General features: G+C 36.9%; 1 protein-coding gene across 1 annotated transcript in view; it reads left to right on the top strand.

Moving 5' to 3' along the window:
- The window catches only part of IL1RAPL1 (interleukin 1 receptor accessory protein like 1), a 1,270,353-nt gene that overhangs the window by 639,995 nt on the left and 610,392 nt on the right, over positions 1–19,966 (top strand). The window contains exon 3 of the mRNA XM_007518830.3: positions 15,793–16,072. Coding sequence (XP_007518892.1) covers positions 15,793–16,072 — 280 coding nt within the window. The remainder of the gene's footprint in view (positions 1–15,792; positions 16,073–19,966) is intronic.

Here is a 19,966-nt window from a genome sequence, read left to right as displayed (position 1 = left end):
CCCTGTACAAATCAAACCTATTTTCCATATATATTCCACCATTTCCACTGATTACATTGTTAGTCTACATTTACCCAAACCTTAGAAATTTTATCACATCATTGATGATTAATCTTATACCTTAGAAATTTTATCACATCATTGATGATTAATCTTATATATACATCTTTTGTGTGCCTCTTCAAAAGGCCTTTTATGACTCTCCTACATGAATTAAAATTCTTTATAGTGTTTTAATAAGTTTTAAAAATACTTATGTGATACTGTAATTCTTTTGTGAGTGAGAGTTATGTCCATGAATTCTTATGTACAAAAAGCATGTCCTTAACAGCATGCTACTATGCAGTTTATGGGAAGAAAACTACAAGATAGAATTTTTATTACTACTATAGCCTCAAAGTTAGGATATATATATCCAAATAGTTTTCATACATGGAAAATAAAATAATTTTTTAACTGTGGCGTTTTTCTCCTACATGAACCATCATTCTAATTGTGGAAAGAGTATTTTAAAAAAATATGCCATATCTTAAACTCTAGAATAAAACTATTTCCATTTTCTGTGTGAGTCCATTTTTTTTATTTGTTTGTTTTTTGGTGGTTATTTCAAACAAATGAGCAAGCATTGCATTAACTCCAAGTTTTGTTCCAATGGTTTTCTTGAGTGGAATATTTTCACTAAATGACATTTTGTAAATTGGTCAGACAGAACAAGAATTTATATTTCCACAATCTTAATGGGAACTTTGAAACTTATATTATCTCCCTGGACTCAGAAATTGAATTGAGGCTTTATTACTAAACCAGGTTGCGGCTTCAGACCCAGGTGTCAGTAGCTCAATTTTCTACTTCTTTGCATCAAGTTTTTTCTTTAATATGCTGCACGCAATACTGAAGAATGGCAGAGAGGAGCCTCTGTGAAGTGTTAAATATTTGGTTCACTGGATCCTATCATCAGGTAGGGCCTGCAGGGAGCTTGTTCATCCAGTAGAAGGATCTCATTATGAGGACAGTGATGTAGTAGTGTTTACTTCATACCCTGAAGTCACTCAAGGAAACATCTGAGTGAGTGATATTCATCCTGGGCCCTATATTGTGCTATTGTGATTTGCAATAACTGGCAGTATATTGAAGTAGAGATCAGAGACTACAGCTACCCTGTTGAATGAAGTTCTGAAATTTCAGAGCTGTTGAATTATTCAGTATTTTCCAATTTATAGAATAAAAGAATATTTGATTGGCCATTTCATGGCACAGGGATGGAAATAAAGAAAGAGAATATGCAGTCATTATACATTTCACATTATATATTTACTTCTCATACTTGTGTGGAATCCAAATGGGTCTCTATATATCCAGTGTGGCTCTTGCTGTCAAATTCAAAGTCATTCTTTCTTTTAAAACATGGGTGAATAAAATAATATTTTATAAAAACATCTTAGTTAATTATCACAAAACAGAGTCCACAATGCTCGTCTAATTATAATTCTGAAAATATCTGTGATTATATAACTGAAAAATAAAGGAAGGTTTTGTTATAAATACTCTCTCCTGACCATGGAAATGCTCTAGGTAAAACACAAACTATAAATTTAGAATAGAGGAGCAAAACAATGTGAGATGTAATAGCAATGAGGTCATCAGAAGCTTTATTTCAGACCCAAGGGTGCTGATGGTACAGCAGATACCATATCAGTATTTGTTAAAATAAATATTTGATCAATGAATGCTTCCTTCTCAAGATGTCTTAAATTAAATACTGTGTACTCTTTTCCACAAAAATTCAAATATATTCTGAATTACATTAAAAGTAAGGGCCATAATGTGATTATAACTACTGGGGGTTAGGAATTTTCAAAATTTGAGGGATCTACAAAAGAGCCCATTTATAGCTTTTTTTTTTAATAGAAGAGGAAAATGACCAGATGAATCATGAATGGTTATACGTTTCTATTTAGCCATATATCAAGCAAACTCTAATTCATTAAGAATTTTAACTTTGCATAAACAATAATAGCTAACTGGAACAGATATTATGTTGCAGTAGCTAATAGTGCAGAGATATCCCTAGTTTTGAGTTTAAGCAATATTAGTGAACAGAATATTCTCGTCACATAGTACACCCTCTCAAGTACATCAACCCTCAAAAATGCATACATCTTTGCCCTATACCCAGGAACTATAGTCTCAAATAGAGTGCAAAACAAAACCCAAAACAACAAAGTCAGAAGTAAAGCCCACCGAAATAGCTCAGTTGGGAGAGTGTTAAACTGAAGAATTAATGTAATTTGTTTTTTTATTAGGGTGATTAATGGTTTATGGTAAATAAAATTGTTGGTACCTATGTAAAATTTCTCAATTTTCTGCAAAACACTCTCAACCCCAGCCTAGGTCCTCCTCCACCATCATGCAACTCCTTCTACCACCCAACCCCAAAGGCAAAATGCAAAATGAATCTTAGACTAGAAATGGTCTCTTGCATCAAGGCCAAGGACTTGGGGGCAAGGGGAGGCTGTTGAGCGGGCATTGGGCATCCAGTGCCCAGAGATTCTGTAGGACTTAATTTGGAGGTGGAATTGCTTTGCAGAAACCTATCATGAGATTGATGAGAAATTGTGCCTGTGTGACAACGCTATCTTCTAAACCTCATATATTTTCCCTAATAAAACATTAGTAAAAGGTTCAAAGAAAGCATGTAGTCTTGATTTTTTTTTCTATTTGGCAATTTTATACATACCTAAAAAAGATAAAAATTTCCTCATGAATATTTTGCATTTATTATCACTGTTATGCTTAAGTCTGAGAGTGTCCATGAAAATATTATGACAAATCAAGGCCTACACAAATAAAATTAACACATATTTTACATACATAATAGAAGTAAGAAACATATATCATGAAGGAAGTACACGCATGCTTGCATGTAACAATCAGAATAAATTGCAGTCTGTCAATAGCTTACCATCACAATGTACATATGGTAGCACATATAAATGCAGACAAATGTCATAATAGTTATATATAAACTAGTATGTCTACAGCATATTATGTACTTTCATAAGGCCTCTTCTATAATAATAAAATGGGTTTTTGTCAGTTAAAAATTATTTTAACCTTTTTTTAAAAAATCCTCAGAAATTCACTTGAAAGATCAATACACAAATTATGTGTTGAATCTCTCCCTTTTTCCAAATCTCTGCAAGAAGCTAATCTATATGATATTAGTCATATGAAAGCAAACACAGTTAAATAAGCATCAGAATTCATTCCTATCCCTCTTTAATTTTTCTATAACTCTAAGTGATTCTAATGCTCGGTAAAGCTTGCAATTGACAAAGGTACACAACACTGCCTTAGTTTCATAGATCAGACAGTGTATACAATAATGATTTGGTGTATACAAAAGTATACAAAGGTGGAAAATATGTTGAATGATAACAAGTGAGTCTTCTTTTTTAAAAAAATTATTAGTGGTTTAGTAATGATTGACAAGATTGTGGGATAAGACGGGTATAACTACACATAATTCCGTACCAGAGTTCCACATTCCCTCCTCTCCATTGGAAGCTTCCCTATTCTTTATCCCTCTGAGAGTATGGACCAAAGTTCTTTAAAGGATGCAGCAGAAGGTGGAAGGTCTGGCTTCTGTAATTGCTTCTCTGCTGAACATGGCTATTGACAGGTTGATTCATACACCTAGCCTGTTTCTCTTTCCTTCTTCCTTTCTTCCTTCCTTCCTTCCTTCCTTCCTTTCTTTCTTTTTTTTCTTTCTTTCTTTCTAGCCTATTTATTTTTCTATTTATTTATTTGTTTACTTTTTGCCTCCAGGGTTATCGCTGGGGCTCAGTGCCTGCACTACGAATCCACTGCTCCTGGAGGCCATTTTTCACATTTTGTTGCCCTTGTTGTTGCACTTGTTGTAGTTGCTATTGTTGTCATAGCTGTTGTTGTTGGATATGACAGAGAGAAATGGAGAGAGGAGGGGAAGACAGTGAGGGGGAGATAAAGACACCTGAAGACCTGCTTCACTGCTTGTGAAGTGACAACCCTGCAGATAGGGAGCTGGGGGATCGAACCGGGATCCTTACGCTTTGCACCATGTGTGCTTAATCCACTGCACTACCACCCAGCTCCCCCTGGCCTGTTTCTATCTGTCCATAATGGGGTAGAGCTCTGGAGAGGTGAGGTTCCAGGACATATTGGTGAGGTCCTCTGCCTAAGAAAGTCAGCTTGGCGTTATGGTAGCATCTGCAACTTGGTGGCTGAAAAGCATTAATATACAAAGAAGAACAAACTATGTAATAATCAGGAGCCTAAAAGTGAGAATATAGCAGTTGAGATTTGAGGTCTTCATGTTGGAAGATGCTAGGAAGTCCATTTTAGATATATCCCAAGGGCCCCATAACTTTACTAATTTTTGACTGAGCCTGATAGCTAACATGCAGGTGGGCTAAAAGTATTGTCTGGAAAGATGGTTTCATAATTGGAAATAGGGCTAAGAAGCTGCTTATGGGCAGAGTAGCTCCCAAATATGTGGAAATTATATAAATACCATTAACTGTAAACCCCACTGATTTGACCTAGAGCCCATGTCTGTAGGATAGACATGGAGCCTGTCTGCATCTCCGCCAATATGAACACAGATTCCATGGTTATAGCTAAGAACATTCTAGGCTGCACTCATTTCAAGATCAGTAATCCTCGAGTGGCAGAGTACATTGACTCAGCCTCCCTTCAGAGAGTGAGGCAGTCCCTGCCATTGTTCTACATTGGGGGCAAGGTTCTGTAGAGGCCCACAAGAAGGGTTATGATATTGTTCCTGATGAGATGACCAGTTATGGTGGAGAGAGGAATCTGTTAGAGGTTTGGGCCCATCATATCTTTGTGAGAATCCCAGGAGTCTCTGACTAGGACACCAGATGATGGGGTGGCCTGGTAGTGACCAAAAGGGCCATCATTAAAAAGTGCCCGGTCTCTTGCCCATATCCATTTTTTGTAGTCCTTACTTTTTCTAACAGGGCTAGGTTTAGAGTGATTGAGGGACGTGAAATAGAAAGTAGATGATAAGGGTAGCTAGGTCTAAGTAGAAAATATTTGCTTAAGTACTTTATGTTGTCTTTTTTAGGTCTTTCTTCTTTCTTACTGACAGGACTGGTTGCTTCTGGTTTAAGATTGTGATTTAATATTGAGAGAAAGAAAGAAAGAGAAAAAGAGAAAGAAAGAAAGAAGAAAAGAAAGGAGAAAAGGTTATTATTAAAATGCCTTAACAATTTGAGTGCAGTGTTGAAGAAATTCAGTTTACTAATTTGAAACCTTAAGTGCTTAGATTCAAGGAACTCAGAACTGAAGTCTATGCATTAAAAAGCTCGAGGCATTCAGTTTATTTCCCCCCTCTCATATTGATTAAATAGAGAGTCTTTTATCCCAATCACATTTGACATCTGCCACCTTGAACTTGTTTTTGCTTCTTCATTCAGTATCATGACACTGATTTGAATCCTCAAGCTCATCTTGTTTCCTCCATGTATTTAATCTCTCCTGTCTGAGCAATCTTTTCATCCTGTTTATTCTACCTATGCAGTTATCCTCACAGTTTCTTTTTTTAAAATTTTTATTTATAAAGAGGAAACACTGACAAAAGCCATAGGATAAGAGGGGTACAATTCCACACAGTTCCCACCACCAGAACTCCACATCCCATACCCTCCCCTGATAACTTTCCTATTCTTTATCCCTCTGGGAGTTTGGATCCTGGGTCATTATGGGGTATAGAAGGTGGAAGGTTTGGTTTCTGTAATTACTTCCCCACTGAACATTGACGTTGGCAGGTTGATCTATACTCCCAGCCTGTCTTTCTCTTTCCCTAGTGGGGAAGGGGCCTGGGGTATGGGGCTCCAGGACACATTGGTGAGGCTGTCTGCCCAGGGAAGGCCGGTTGGCATCATGGTAGCATCTTTTCCTGTCATTTGCCACTTCTTTTTTGTTTTGTTTTGTGTTGGTTCCTTTGTTGGCGGATTATTTGTTTACAATGCAGCTGTTGACTAATAGGTACAACCTCTCAATCTCACCATGATTGGGGTCTGCAAGACAATCTCTCCCCTAATCTAGGTCCTTTTACACCATCATACATCAGGACCCCAATGCTACTCTATCCTATCCCTTACTCTCCTCCAGCTTTGTTAAACAACACTCTGTACAAATTTCACAGTATTTTCTCCTTACTGTCCTTGCTTCTTAAATTCTACCTATTAGTGAGATCATTTGGTCTTCCCCTTTTCTTTTTTTTTAATATTTATTTATTCCCTTTTGTTGCCCTTGTTGGTTTTTTATTGTTGTAATTATTATTGTTGTTGTTATTGATGCTGTCGTTTTTGGATAGGACAGAGAGAAATGGAGAGAGGAGGAGACGACAGAGAAGGGGAGAGAAAGACACCTGGAGACCTGCTTCACCGCCTGTGAAGTGACTCCTCTGCTAATCGGGAGCCAGGGGCTTGAACCGGTTTTCCCCTTTTCTTTCCGGTTTATCTCATTCAAATGATGACTTCAAGTTTCATTAAAATGTGGCAAATTGATGACATCATCTTTTTAAAATTTTTTATATTTATTTTCCCTTTTATTGCCCTTGTTTTTTTTATTGTTGTTATTGATGTTGTTGTTAGATAGGACAGAGAAATGGAGAGAGGAGGGGAAGACAGAGAAGGTGAGAAAGATAGACACCTGCAGACCTGCAGACCTGCAGTTGTAAAGCAACTCCCCTGCAGTTGGGGTTCTGGGGACTCGATCCAGATTCTTTATGCCAGTCCTTTCACTTCGCTCCATGTGCGCTTAACCCACTGCACTACGGCCCAGTTTCCTGAGATGATATCATCTCATCAGCTGGATATTATCCTTTTGTGTGTGTATATACCAGTTCTATTATATGTTCTAAAAATTAGAAGGTGAATGCAATGGTGTGCCTTAAAGTCTGTTATTCTATCTTGAAAATATCAGTTTGCATGGTGGGTGCCCAACTGTCCATTAGGCCGTTCTCTATGAGGCACCGCTAATTTGGAAAAGGACTAAATTTGGTCACTGCTCTGTTGCTTATTAAGTTTATATTTAATCCAATGTCCTATAAGCCTCCCAAAGGTGTAAACTGCTGGAATCTGGTAATACTTTCTGACCTGTTGCTGTACATATATATGGTTGGGTGTTCCAAGTAAAATATATTTTGTGTGGAGATACTCAAGAGCTAAATAAATACATGATTGTATGCATAGTGCATGTAAAACAGAATAAATTATGTTTAACCTACCAAGGTTTACGAGGCTCTAAACTATGTTCAGTTATGTTGAATAAAATTATTTTATCAAGGGCACATGGGGAGTGCCTTGTTTGCCATGTGTGTGACCCAAGTATGTGTCTAGTTGCCACCACACTGTGGGAGTCTCCAATACTGTTGTGTCTTTCCATCTCCACCTGTGTCTGTTTCTCTTAGTCTCTATCTTTCTATTAAAATAAGTCATCTTAGAGTTATGATGCCCCTGCAACCAAAGAGACAGAGAAATATTGAGAGCAGAGTTATTGAGTCACAAATTGTATTTCTTTCAATATTATAAAGAAAGGAAAGTGAATATTTTCCAAATTAGTAAGGTTAAGAATACCTAGAAATCATAATTATGAGTTACTGTGCTGACAACCAGTGATACACATTGTTTAATATCAGCTTAAGTGAACATTTCTTCCTTTTATCATATTTCTAAAACAAATAGATAAAGCTATAGATATAGCTATAGATGTGTAAAGCAAGAGGGAGATTAAATTTAGATATACAGGTGTTACTGAAAGACAGATAAAGCCCCAGTTCTCAGAGCTGGGCAGTGGCATACCTGCTTGAGGATGCATGTTACAGTGTGCAAGGATTCGAGTTCCAGACCCTGATCTCCACCCGCAGAGGGGAAACTTTCACAAGCAGTTGAAACAAGACTGAAGGTGTCTCTCTCTCAGTCTCACTCTATGTCTCCCCCTCCCAATTTTTCTCTGTTCTATAAAAATAAAAATAAAAAAATAAATAAGTAAGGGCAAATGGCCACGGGGAGCAGAGGACTCATTATGCTCGCACTGAAACCCAGCAATATCCCTGGTGGAAAAAAAGTCACAATATTCAAAGTCCCTACAACTCCTGGTGGACTCCTTTTTTTCTTTTAAAAACTTAGAGAGAGAGAAAGAAAGAGATAAAAAGAGTAACAGAGAAAGACAGGAGAGATATGACAGCTCTGCTCCAGCATTGATAAAGCTTCTTCTGGTGCCATCATTGGCACCCCCATATGGTGTAAAGGACTTGAATCCAGGGCCTCACATATGGTAAAGTATGTACTCTATTGGGTGAGCCATTTATTAGTCCCTTGTTCTATATATTTGTGTGGAGTCCACTACACCTTTGTTTTTTACCAATCAATTGAAAAAAGTCTATCAAATAATCAACCCAGCCTCAAAATTTGTACTAGGTTACCACCAAAATTTGTATCTTTCCTGAAGTCTTAGAATGTAAATTAACTCAAAAACATAATGTTTTCAGGGATGATTAGGTAAAATGAAGTCATATAGGAGTAAGGTGACCCCTAAATCCAATATGACTATAGTGTCCTTAGAAGAGGAGAAAGGTGAGGGTCTGAGCGATAGTGTAGCAAGTTAAGTGTACATGGGGTGAAGCATAAGGACTGGCTTAAAGATCCCGGTTCGAGCCCTTGGCTCCCCACCTGCAGGGTGGTCGCTTCACAAGTGGTGAAGCAGGTCTACAGGTGTTTGTCTTTCTCTCCCCCTCTTTGTCTTCCCCTCCTCTCTTGATTTCTCTCTATCCTATCCAACTACAGCAATAACAATAACAACAACAACAATAAACAACAAGGACAAAAAAAGAGAAAAATAGCTTCTAGGAGCAGGGAATTTGTAGTGCAGGCACAGAGCCCCAGCAATAACTCTGGAGGCAAAAAAAGGAGAAAGGACACATAGAAGAGACACAAAAGAAGAGTATAACGTGAAGATGAAAGTAGAGTTTAGAATGCTATGTCCACAATTAAAGGGCTATCTAAGATTGATACTGTCACCAGAAATTGGAAGGAAACAGAAGGAAACAATCTTTGACTTTAGATTTCTAGCCTCTAGAGATGTGAATTATGCATTCCTATGGTTTAAAGGCTTATTGATGTTTTCTTATAGTATTACTAAAATAAACCATACAAAGTGTTTATGGTTATTATGATTTAGTGTAAATTTTGGTAGTCATGTGACTTTGTAGATCACTGGACATTGAATATTGATACAAACAGGAAAACATAAGAAACTACAAAAGAGTTATTACAGCAACAAGGGGTGATGTGTAGAGTGACACTCTTTATACGTTTTACCTTGGATCTAGGGAATAATAATTGTTCTTCACTTTTCACAGATGTGTTAAGGATATGGAAGATATGACCATTCTCTGTCCCATTTACATCCTCCAAATATCCTAACTTTCCTGCATCCTCCTAAACATTACCAGTGTGTTCATCTCATAAGGGAAAAGATCACAGAATCTTTGTTGTGAAATCCAGTGTCTCATGGAGATAACCTTCGATGAACACTTTATTGAGATCACTCCAGGCAATCTTGCTTCTTTGCCTGCTTTTTTTTTATTCATAGTACCCTATATTGCTATGAATCTGTTTTCTCTGTTAGGACTGTGTGTGTGTTTCTCTTAAAGACTTTTAAAATATTTATTTAAGTTTTGCATTATTAGTGAGTTAACAGTCCACACCATTTTCACCATTTCTATCAATAATTGCTGCTGAGATGACACACCAAATCAAGTAGGATGACAGAGTGCATACAAGATTACATAATCACTTCATTTCACTCTTTATATCTCTGCCTTGAAAACATTTCATCCCTTTGCACTAGTAATATCCTCTGACAAATGGCCTCAGTTACAATAACTTGATCTGGAGTTGTATTATATTTCATAGTGACACATGTAATAATTCCATGCTTATTTCTAGAATTATAATAAGTAAAATTATTAATTACTTAAAATAGTCACATGTAGGATTCATCTCATACATTGGGCAACTGTACAGAATTTTGCTAACAAATATCACATGTGATCACTTAATCTTGTATGCATTTCTATTATTGTACTTGATTTGGTGTGTCAGCTCAGTAGCAATTATTGATAGGAATGATGAAAATGGTGTGGACACAGATGATGCTCACCAAGCTCCCAGCATATTAACTCTAGACAGTACCTCAGTAGAGCTCTTTACCTAGAATCTTAGACCAAACGTGCTAATCAAATTAGCTAAATTAAAAAGAGCTATGATTTTGAAAATATTTTTTAGAAAACAAAAAAATTATGGTTCTAGAGAATATGAACTCTGGGGGGCATAAATGGCTGTACTGAGAATCTTAGCACTTCCATTTCTTAAATGACATTTAATTTCTTCATTTGTAATATTTAGTCGTTATTTATTCAAACAGTAACTAATTCATTTAGTAAAAAAATAAATAAAAATAGAGAGTCAGGCTGTAGCACAGCAGGTTAAGCACACATGGTGCAAGCACAAGGGCCAGCTTAAGGATCCCAGTTCAAGCCCCCAGCTCTCCACATACAGGAGGATTACCTCACAAGCGGTGAAGCAGGTCTGCAGGTGTCTTATCTTTCTCTCCCCCTCTGTCTTCCCTTCCTCTCTCCATTTCTCTCTGTCCTATTCAACAACAATGATATCAGTAACAACAATAATAATAACCACAATGATAAAACAACAAGGACAACAAAAGGAAAAATAAATAAATATTTTAAATAAATAAATATAAGTAAATTGAGCTGGCTAGCAGTCATAGATCTAAATTCTCACCGAAGTTTGTCTTTTCTAGCATATGACATTCTCAAAGGTATAAACTGAAATTTATCTTTGTTTGTATTTTTCTGATAATTAGTGACTTTGCACAAATTTTCATATATGTCTGTTGGCCCTTTGGATCTCTTATTTGGTGAAGATTTTGTCCTTGTTCTCTCCTCATTTTAATGGATTTTTTGTTTGTATGTCTGTTTATCTCATTACCAAGTTTAGTGAGTACTTTATATATGTTGGTTATTAGCCTTTTGCTTGCTATAACAATCTTTTGTTCCATAGAGGCTGTCTTTTAGTGATGAATCCTTTGGCTGTGCAGCACAGAGAGATGAAAAATTGTACCTATGTATTAACAACTGTACTGTAAAACATTGACTTCCCCCAGCCCCTCAGTAAGTTGATTTGAGGAAAATACAGTCATAGTTCTAGGCACTAGGTCTAAGTAAGTGAGTTAGGACAATTTCCCTGACCTCAAGAGGATCATATTCTATTAGGGATATAATAATAATAATAATAATAATAATAAGAAGAAGAAGAAGAAGAAGAAGAAGAAAGATATATAATGTAACATCAGATAATAAGTTTTATAAAAAATCATTTCAAAATTTCAACAGAAGAATTATAAAAAGTTTCAAGGGGGGCTGGTTTAGCACACACACTGCAGTGCTCAAGGAGCAGGGTTCAAGTCCCCAGTCTTCATCTTCAGAAGGAAAGCTTCGCTGGTGGTGAAGCAGGACTACAGGTGTCTCCATCTCTCTCCGTCTCCCTTCTCAATTTCTCTTGTCTTTATCCAATAAAAATAAATAAAATTTTAAAAAATAAAAATAACACTTTAAAAATGTTTCTTCTTTGAACCTACAAGTCAACTTAGGCACATCAGGCATCTCAATGATACCCAGTTTTTCAATCCATAAAAAAAATTAAAAAATAAAAATGTTTCTTCAAAATGATGGCATTTGGGCAAAGGAGAAAGCCATGCAGTTTATTGGTGAGAAAGATTCCATGTATGAGGAACAATGTGCTGAAAAGAACTTAAGAAACAAGACTAGAAAAGGGAAACACAAAGTAAACCTTGGATTGGTTGGGCATGTTGCACCAAAGCAGAGGACTCTTGGGAAAGAGGGTGGGAGAGGGGTGAGAGTAGGTTGGCATTCAGGCCCTGATACATGATGATGGCAAAGGATATAAAAGAGGGGTGAGAGTCTTTTGCAGACTCCTGTCATGGCGAGATGGGAAATTATACCCATGTGCCAACAACTGTACTATAAACCATTAGCCTCCCAATAAAAAGCCTTAATGGATGTTTTTGATAAGGATAAATGGAAATTTGTAAACGTAGTGCATAGATGCATGGTTATTTAGGAGTTAGATAACAATTTCAGATAAGAAATGATGATAATTTTCATACTATATATCATATTTGTTCTAATTCACATCTTCCTTTAGTCATGATAAATTTCCATTTCTTGAATTCTACATTGTTACCAATACTCAGAAGTAGTTTTTAGTTATATTTTTATTTCTTCCCCTTTTGCTCAGCATTTGTATACTGTTAGCAATGTCAAATTGATTATCTTCCTAAGTGCTAAACAAATTCTCTGTATGAGCAGGAACTCTATAACTCTGTGATGATAATGATGATGTGCCTGCCTCACAGGGAACGTGTGTGTGTGTGTGTGTGTGTGTGTGTGTGTGTGTGTGTGTGTGTGTGTTGTGAAAACAGTCATAATGTCATAGGGAAGATGGTGCTTCCAAGAAACCTAAAAAAAACAAACAAACCCTGCGATACCCTACTCCTTATCAGTCCCATTTTCTTCTTTTTTAAAATATTTTTATATTTATTTTCCCTTTTTGTTGCCCTTATTGTTTCTTTTTATTGTTGTTGTAGTTATTATTGTTGCTGTTATTGTTAGATAGAAAGAGAGAAATGGAGAGAGGAGGGGAAGAAAGACAGAGGGGGGGAGAGAAAGATAGACACCTGCAGACCTGCTTCCCTGCCTGTGAATAAACTCCCCTGCAGGTGGGGAGCCTAGAGCTCGAATCTGGATCCTTATGCTGGTCCTTGTGCTTTGTGCCACGTGCGCTTAACCTGCTGTGCTATCACCGGACTCCCCAGCCCCATTTTCTGCCATGTTTTCTGTTTCATATATTTCCTGATGCTCCTAGTAGTCAGAACAGTGATGATCTGCCTGTCTCCAGCTGTGAAAGCACACAGAATTTGAAGCACTTTTCGCGTTATCTCTTTCTGCCTTGTTTGACTTTAAAGTTATTTCTCTCTTTTTAAAACATTTTTATTTACTTATTATTGGATAGATACAGAGAGAAATTGATAGAGGAGGAAAGATAGTGAGGGAGAGAGACAGAGAGACACCTGCAGCCCTGCTCTGCCACTTGTGAAGCTTTCCCCTGCAGGTAGGGACCAGAGGTTTGAACCTGGGTCCTTGTGCACTGTAGTGTTAAAGTTATTTCTCCTGATTATAAATATGGGTCACCATAAGTGAATGTGAAATTATATCCCCCAAACCTTATAATATTATAAAACACTGTTAAATTGCTAATAAGAAAACACACACAATTTAATAAGGGAAGTTTATATAAATAATTATAAAATGTAGCAGGGCATTGGAACTGTGAATGATTAGCTGTTAAGAAATATGCATTAATTTCCTCTGCCACAAGAAAATAAATAGATTACTTACACACCAGACATCTATCTCTTCACAGTTCCAGAAGCTGAGAATTCTAAGATCAATGTTCTGGCCACTTTGATTTCATATATATTCCTTTTTGTTGCCCTTGTTGTTTTTATCATTGTGTTTATTATTGTTGTTGTAGTTGCTGGATAGGACAGGGAGAAATGTAGAGAGGAGGGGGAGAGAAAGATAGATACCTGCAGACCTGCTTTACTGCTTGTGAAGCAAGCCCCCTGCAGGTGGGGAGCCAGGTGCTGGGATCCTTACACTTTGAGCCATGTGCTTAGCCAGCTGTGCTACCGCCAGACCCCATGATTTCTTACAGGAGCCCTTTTCTTGGCTTACAGATTTGTGTGTGTGTGTGTGTGTGTGTGTGTGTGTGTGTGTGTGTGTGTGTGTGTGTAGGAGGGAGGGAGGGAAACTCTTGTCTTTCCTATGAGTACTGGCCCCTTCATGAGGGCTCCGTTAGCATTATCTCATGTAAACCTAATAATTTCCCAATCGCCCTCCCAATATCAGTACATCAGAAATTGAGGCATATGTATTTGGGAGAGGGAAATAAGAATTCAGTTCATAGCAAAAGAGAGCACTGAATAAAATAGGGATCACAGTCATTATCCATATGGCTGAGATGTTAAAACTAAGGAAATGTCACACCATCTTACCCACAGAGCCAAGATTCAAATGTTAATTCAAGTTAAGTACTTGAATTGCTGAAAGACAGAAAACCTCTGAAGTATGATAGCTACTTACCTTCTAAGGTAGCTTAGAAAACTGTTCAGGGGAAGGTTTCTCACCTGAGGCCCTACTAAAACATTGCCAGGACATTGACTACTGTGTGCTACAATAACTGGATGTGGGAGAAACACTGCAGGACCAGCTGCTGATAAGCCTTGAACATTTTGAGAGTCTTTTAAAAAAATTTATAAAATGTAAATATTGACAGTACTATAAGATAAGAGGGGTATATTTCCACACAGTGCCCACCCTCAGAGCTCCATATCTAATCTCCTCCCTTGATAGTTTCCCTATTCTTTATCCTTCTGGGAGTATGAACCCAGGATCATTGTGGGGTGCAGAAGGTGGAGGTCTGGCTTCTGTAATTGCTTATCCGCTGAATATGAGTGTTGGCAGGTTGATCCATATCCCAACTTGTCTCTCTCTTTCTTTAGTGGGGCAGGGATCTGGGGAGGCAGGGTTCCAAGACACATGCCGGGATCCTCTGGCCAAGGAAGTTGGGTTGGCATCATGGTATCATCTAGAACATGGTAGCAGAATACTGAAGGTCAAAAGTTGATATTCCACATCTGACGTCTCTGGACACAGTCTGAAGTGAAGCATGCCGAGGTGGTACTGGTTGCATTGATTAGGTTGGGATCAGCAGATGCAGTATCAGTTGGTATGACTTGAGAAAATCACGCAGGAAAGTGAGCCCCACCCTAGAGGTTCTAGGACTGGAAGAAACACGAGCTTTATAGAGAAAAGGGAAGTTTCCTGCTGTCTCAGGGTTTAAGAAGGCAATAGAGAGTTATTGTTAGAACCAAATTATTTGGCAATTGGATTAACTTTGAAAATTCCATTGTTAGGATTTTCTGTATCATATAAGGCCTCACTATAATTTATGTAATTTTATGCTATTTATATATAGCTGTATATTATAAAGTAACACCACCAGTTCTTCTGTTCTCCCTGCTCTAAGCTTTTTAGAGACAATATTTCAAAGAAAAGTAATTATTAGAAATGTATTAATAATTGAGACCACTGTTAAAATTCAGTCTGGTTACCAATTTTAAGTCTTAAGTGCTTAGATAGAAGGAACATATACTCAGTAAGCAAGCATACTGGAATCTGTTCTTTCTGTAATGTTTCTGCAGCATCCTCTTATAAGAAACCTTTAGTGCCAGCTAGCAAAGGAGGACTATTTCAAAGGTCTAGTCTCATTTGTAAAACAACAGATTAAAAGGTGAATTTAGAAGAGAAAGACAGTAAACCTTTAACACTTGCATAAACTAAGAACAAATGCTAGCAGAAACAAACTAAGTGATGAATATATTGTTTGTTATCAGGCTTATTTAATCTTGAGGGTCTTCATGAGTGTATTAATTTTGGTGTACTCTAATGAGAGTAGAATCTGGTCCAATATAGATATTCAATAAATATTTGAATAAATATGTGAACTAGTGACTTAAATTTTTCTCTAATGTGTCTTTCTCTCTCTTATTTCACTACAGCTGATGGATGCACTGATTGGTCTGTTGATATCAAGAAATATCAAGTTTTGGTGGGTGAGCCTGTTCGAATCAAATGTGCACTATTTTATGGTTATATCAGAGCAAATTACTCCTTAGCACAAAGTGCTGGACTCAGTTTGATGTGGTACAAAAGCTCTGGTCCTGGTGACTTTGAGGAACCTATAGCCTTTGATGGAAATAGAATGAGCAAAGAAGAAGACTCCATTTGGTTCCGACCAACATTGTTACAGGACAGTGGCCTTTATGCCTGTGTTATCAGGTATGCTTTTAATTCTATTACTGCTGAATCAATGAAAACACACATGTTGTCGCATACTTAAGTTTTGATCTCTCTTTCTCCTGAAGGCATTATCTCAATATTTGTGTGTGCTGTTGCTTTCTAAAACTTAGACTCTAAATCATAAAAAGGGGATTGAAATTTATATTGAGACATTATTTCTGGCTTGTGGAGAAAAGAGATGTCATCTGTGTATATACTTATGCTGCTAGAGATTACTAGAGACTGTGAAAAAATTATAAAGAAGGTGAAATGTTGCAAATAAAATATAAGCAAAGACTTGCAGAAAGAATGCATAGTTTATTGCTAAATGGCTTGTAACATGTTGTTATTGCCCTTCAAATACAGTTAGAGCTCAAGTATCTCTGGTTCACACATTTTTCAAAGATGATTTAAGTAAAGTGTATATGTGCACATAAGGAGAAAAGCAGCATTGTGATGGAAGTGAATATGAAGGTCGTGTTCTAGATGATATTGTTGACTAAAAGTGCTGGATCAGCACAATGACTTCCCCAGTATATATAATTAGCAATTAAAATATCAACTTAAGCATTTAGCCTTCATGGGCTGTGAATCATGAAAGACTGTGGATGCCATGAAACTATGAGACCATTAGCAAGGTTGGGTATAGGTATACAGAAGGTGTCTAAAGACAAACTAAAGCAACTGGTTCTCAATTAGAAGAGTCACAAAATCACCTGGTATCTTTTTCAAATCTAAATTAGCCTTCCACTAAATGAAATTCTGATCATCAGTTATCACTGCTTCCCATGCACCATTATTTATTAGAATTACCTGTATGTTCATTTGTGAATCCAGGTGTGTTAGGGTATTAAGATATATCAATGCCACATAAATGGAATTTTTATCTTTTAACACTGACAACATCCAAGGTAGAGGCAATGTTGGAAAATATAAATGAATGCATGCTGCATTGGAGAGGTATATTTCATATATTATTAAAGAACAAAATGTATTATTTCTTTGAAATTTTTGCTCTCTTCCTTAACAGCTCCCAACACTTTTATATTTAAACATAACTCTTAGTATTAAGTGGATATTTTGTAGTGCCATTGATAAAATATAATCACCATACTGGTGCTATTAAAGAGTACTCTTTGGACTGGATAGTTTCACTTGACTGATAGTAATTTGACTTAATTTCATATCTTATGTTTAAAGAAACTATTGCTTCTGATTGCCCCTGTATGTATAAAGATGATTATTCAGGGTAATCAAATGTATGTCCTCATTTATCGGAGACTAGAATTGAGTTGACTGACCATAGTCAAACGTTTAATTTCATTATTTATTGTTGATGGGAAAATAATGATGAATTCACGTTAATATTCTGAATATTTAAAACATCTAGGTTCTACTTCTTTAATATGTTTAAATATGCACTGTGGTCCAGTATTCTGAGAAATTGAATTAAAACAGTCCCCCATTCATATTTGAAATAATGAATAAAAGGTGGAAAATTACAATAGTAATATTTGTTATAGGCTCATATGTCTACATTTTAAGGGATGCTGAAACTAAAATCCCAACACATGGGAGTTGGGAAGTAGTGCAGTGGGTTAAGCGCATGTGGCGCAAAGCGCAAGGACCGGTGTAAGGATACCGGTTCTAGCCTCCGGCTCCCCACCTGCAGGGGAGTCGCTTCACAGGTGGTGAAGCAGGTCTGCAGGTGTCTCTCTTTCTCTCCCCCTCTCTTCCCCTCCTCTCTCCATTTCTTTCTGTCCTATCCAACAACAGTGACATCAATAACAACAGTAATAACTACAACAATAAAACAAGGCCAACAAAAGGGAATAAATAAATAAATAAACAAATATTTTAAAAGTTAAGAAAAATAAAAGGGCAGGCAGTAGTGGTTAAGAATCAGGACTTTCACGTCAAATGGAAGTGGATTCCTATCTTTTTCCACTACCCACTGGCGGTTCTTAGACAAATGGTTAAGTGCACATAGTGCAAAGCTCAAGGACCCTTGCAAGGATTCCAGTTCGAGCTCCCGGCTCCCCATCTGCAGGTGGGTCGCTTCACAAGTGGTGAAACAGGTCTGTTGGTGTCTATATCTTTCTCTTCCCTTCTCTGTCTTCCTCTCCTCTCTCAATTTATTTCTGTCCTATCCAACAACAATAATAACAACAACAATGCCAACAAAAACAGGGGTAAAATAATCAAGAGTGAATTTAGGTTGTATGTCTAGCCATAAGAAATTGTCAGACCATTTTCCAGAGTGATTTTACCACTTTTTGTTCCCATCAACAATATATGAGTGATCCAGTTTATCAACATTATTGTAACATTTGGTATGTAAATTATTTTCCATTGTAACCAACAGTGTATCATCCCATTGTAGTTTTGATTAGAAATTCCCTAATGACTGGTAATGATGGCTAATTTATATCTGTGTACTTATTTGCCATCTCTATATTTTTCAGCATAATGTCTTTCCATTGTCTTTTGTCCATTTTATGACTGGTTTATTTGTATACCATCTATTTTTGAATCCTTTCATACATGCTACATAACAGTCTTTTGAGTGGTTTAGAATACAGTCTGCCAGTTTGTCTTTTGTAGAATCAAAGGTTTTAATTTAATGCAATTAGGCCATTTTTTTTTCCATTTGTGGGTCATTCTTTTGCTGTAAAGTATAAGTACATTTTACTTAGTCCTAGATGGTGGAGCTTTTTTGGTATTTCAATTGATTTTTTTTCTCCCCAAAATCTATTGCTTTTTTTTTCCCTCTGTGATCCATTTAGTGTTAATATTTGTATAAGCTGTAAATTTTATTTACATAAAGCTCTGTGCTTTTGCATAGATGTCTAATTGGTGAAACTGATTTTTCCATGCAAAATACTCTCACCCCCAAATTAAGTCCATCATTGTGTACCAGGACCTGAAAGCCCCCACCTCACCACATCCATATTCATATCCTCCTTCTGCAGAGTCCTTTGGATTGGTGCAATATACCCAACCACTTCAAGTTTTACTTTATCTTTCCTAATTTTGTTTCTTAAGTTTTGTCCATAAGTGAGATCTTCCCATATCCATCCTCTTTATGGCTTAACTCACTTACATAATCCTTTCAAGCTTGACCCAAGATGAGGTAAAGGTGAATTCATCATTCTTAATAGCTGAGTACTATTCCATTGTGTATAGATACCAGAACTTTGTTAGCCACTCATTTTTTTTGTTCAACACCTAGGTTGCTTCCAAGTTTGGGTTATTACTCATTATGCCACTATGAACATTGCAATACAAAGATCTCTTTGTATGGATGTGTTCATTTCCTTAGGATATATTACAAGGAGAAGAATTGCCAGGTTCTAGGGTAGGTCCATTTCAAGGCTTTTGAGAGTTCTTCAGGGTGTTCTCCATATGGGTTGGACCAATTTACATGCCTACCAGTAGCATAACAGGTTACCCCTGAAACCTCTCCAATATTTGTTGTTACTGTTTTTTCTGATGTATGACATTCTCACAGGAGTGAAATGGATCTCATGAATGTCTTTATTTACATTCTTTTGGTAATAAGAGAGTTTGAGCATTTTTTCATATCTTTGGCCTTTTGGATGTCTTCTTTGGTTAATATTCTGTCCATATCCTCTCTCCTCTTCTTTTTCTTTTTTTATTTATTGACTTAATGATGATTGACAAGACCCTAGCATAAGTGGGGTACAATTCCACACAATTCCCACCACCAGAGTCCCATATCCCATCTCCTCCATTGGAAGATTTCCTGTTCTTTACCCCTCTGGGAGCATACACCCAGGTTCAGTATGGGGTGCAGAAGGTGGGAGGCCTGGTTTCTGTAATTGCTTCTTCACTGGACATGGGCAAGGTGATCCATAATCCCAACCTCTTTCT

This window comes from Erinaceus europaeus, chromosome X (genome assembly GCF_950295315.1).
Source record: "Erinaceus europaeus chromosome X, mEriEur2.1, whole genome shotgun sequence".
Taxonomy (NCBI): domain Eukaryota; kingdom Metazoa; phylum Chordata; class Mammalia; order Eulipotyphla; family Erinaceidae; genus Erinaceus; species Erinaceus europaeus.
This window is presented reverse-complemented; position numbering and strand designations above follow the sequence as displayed.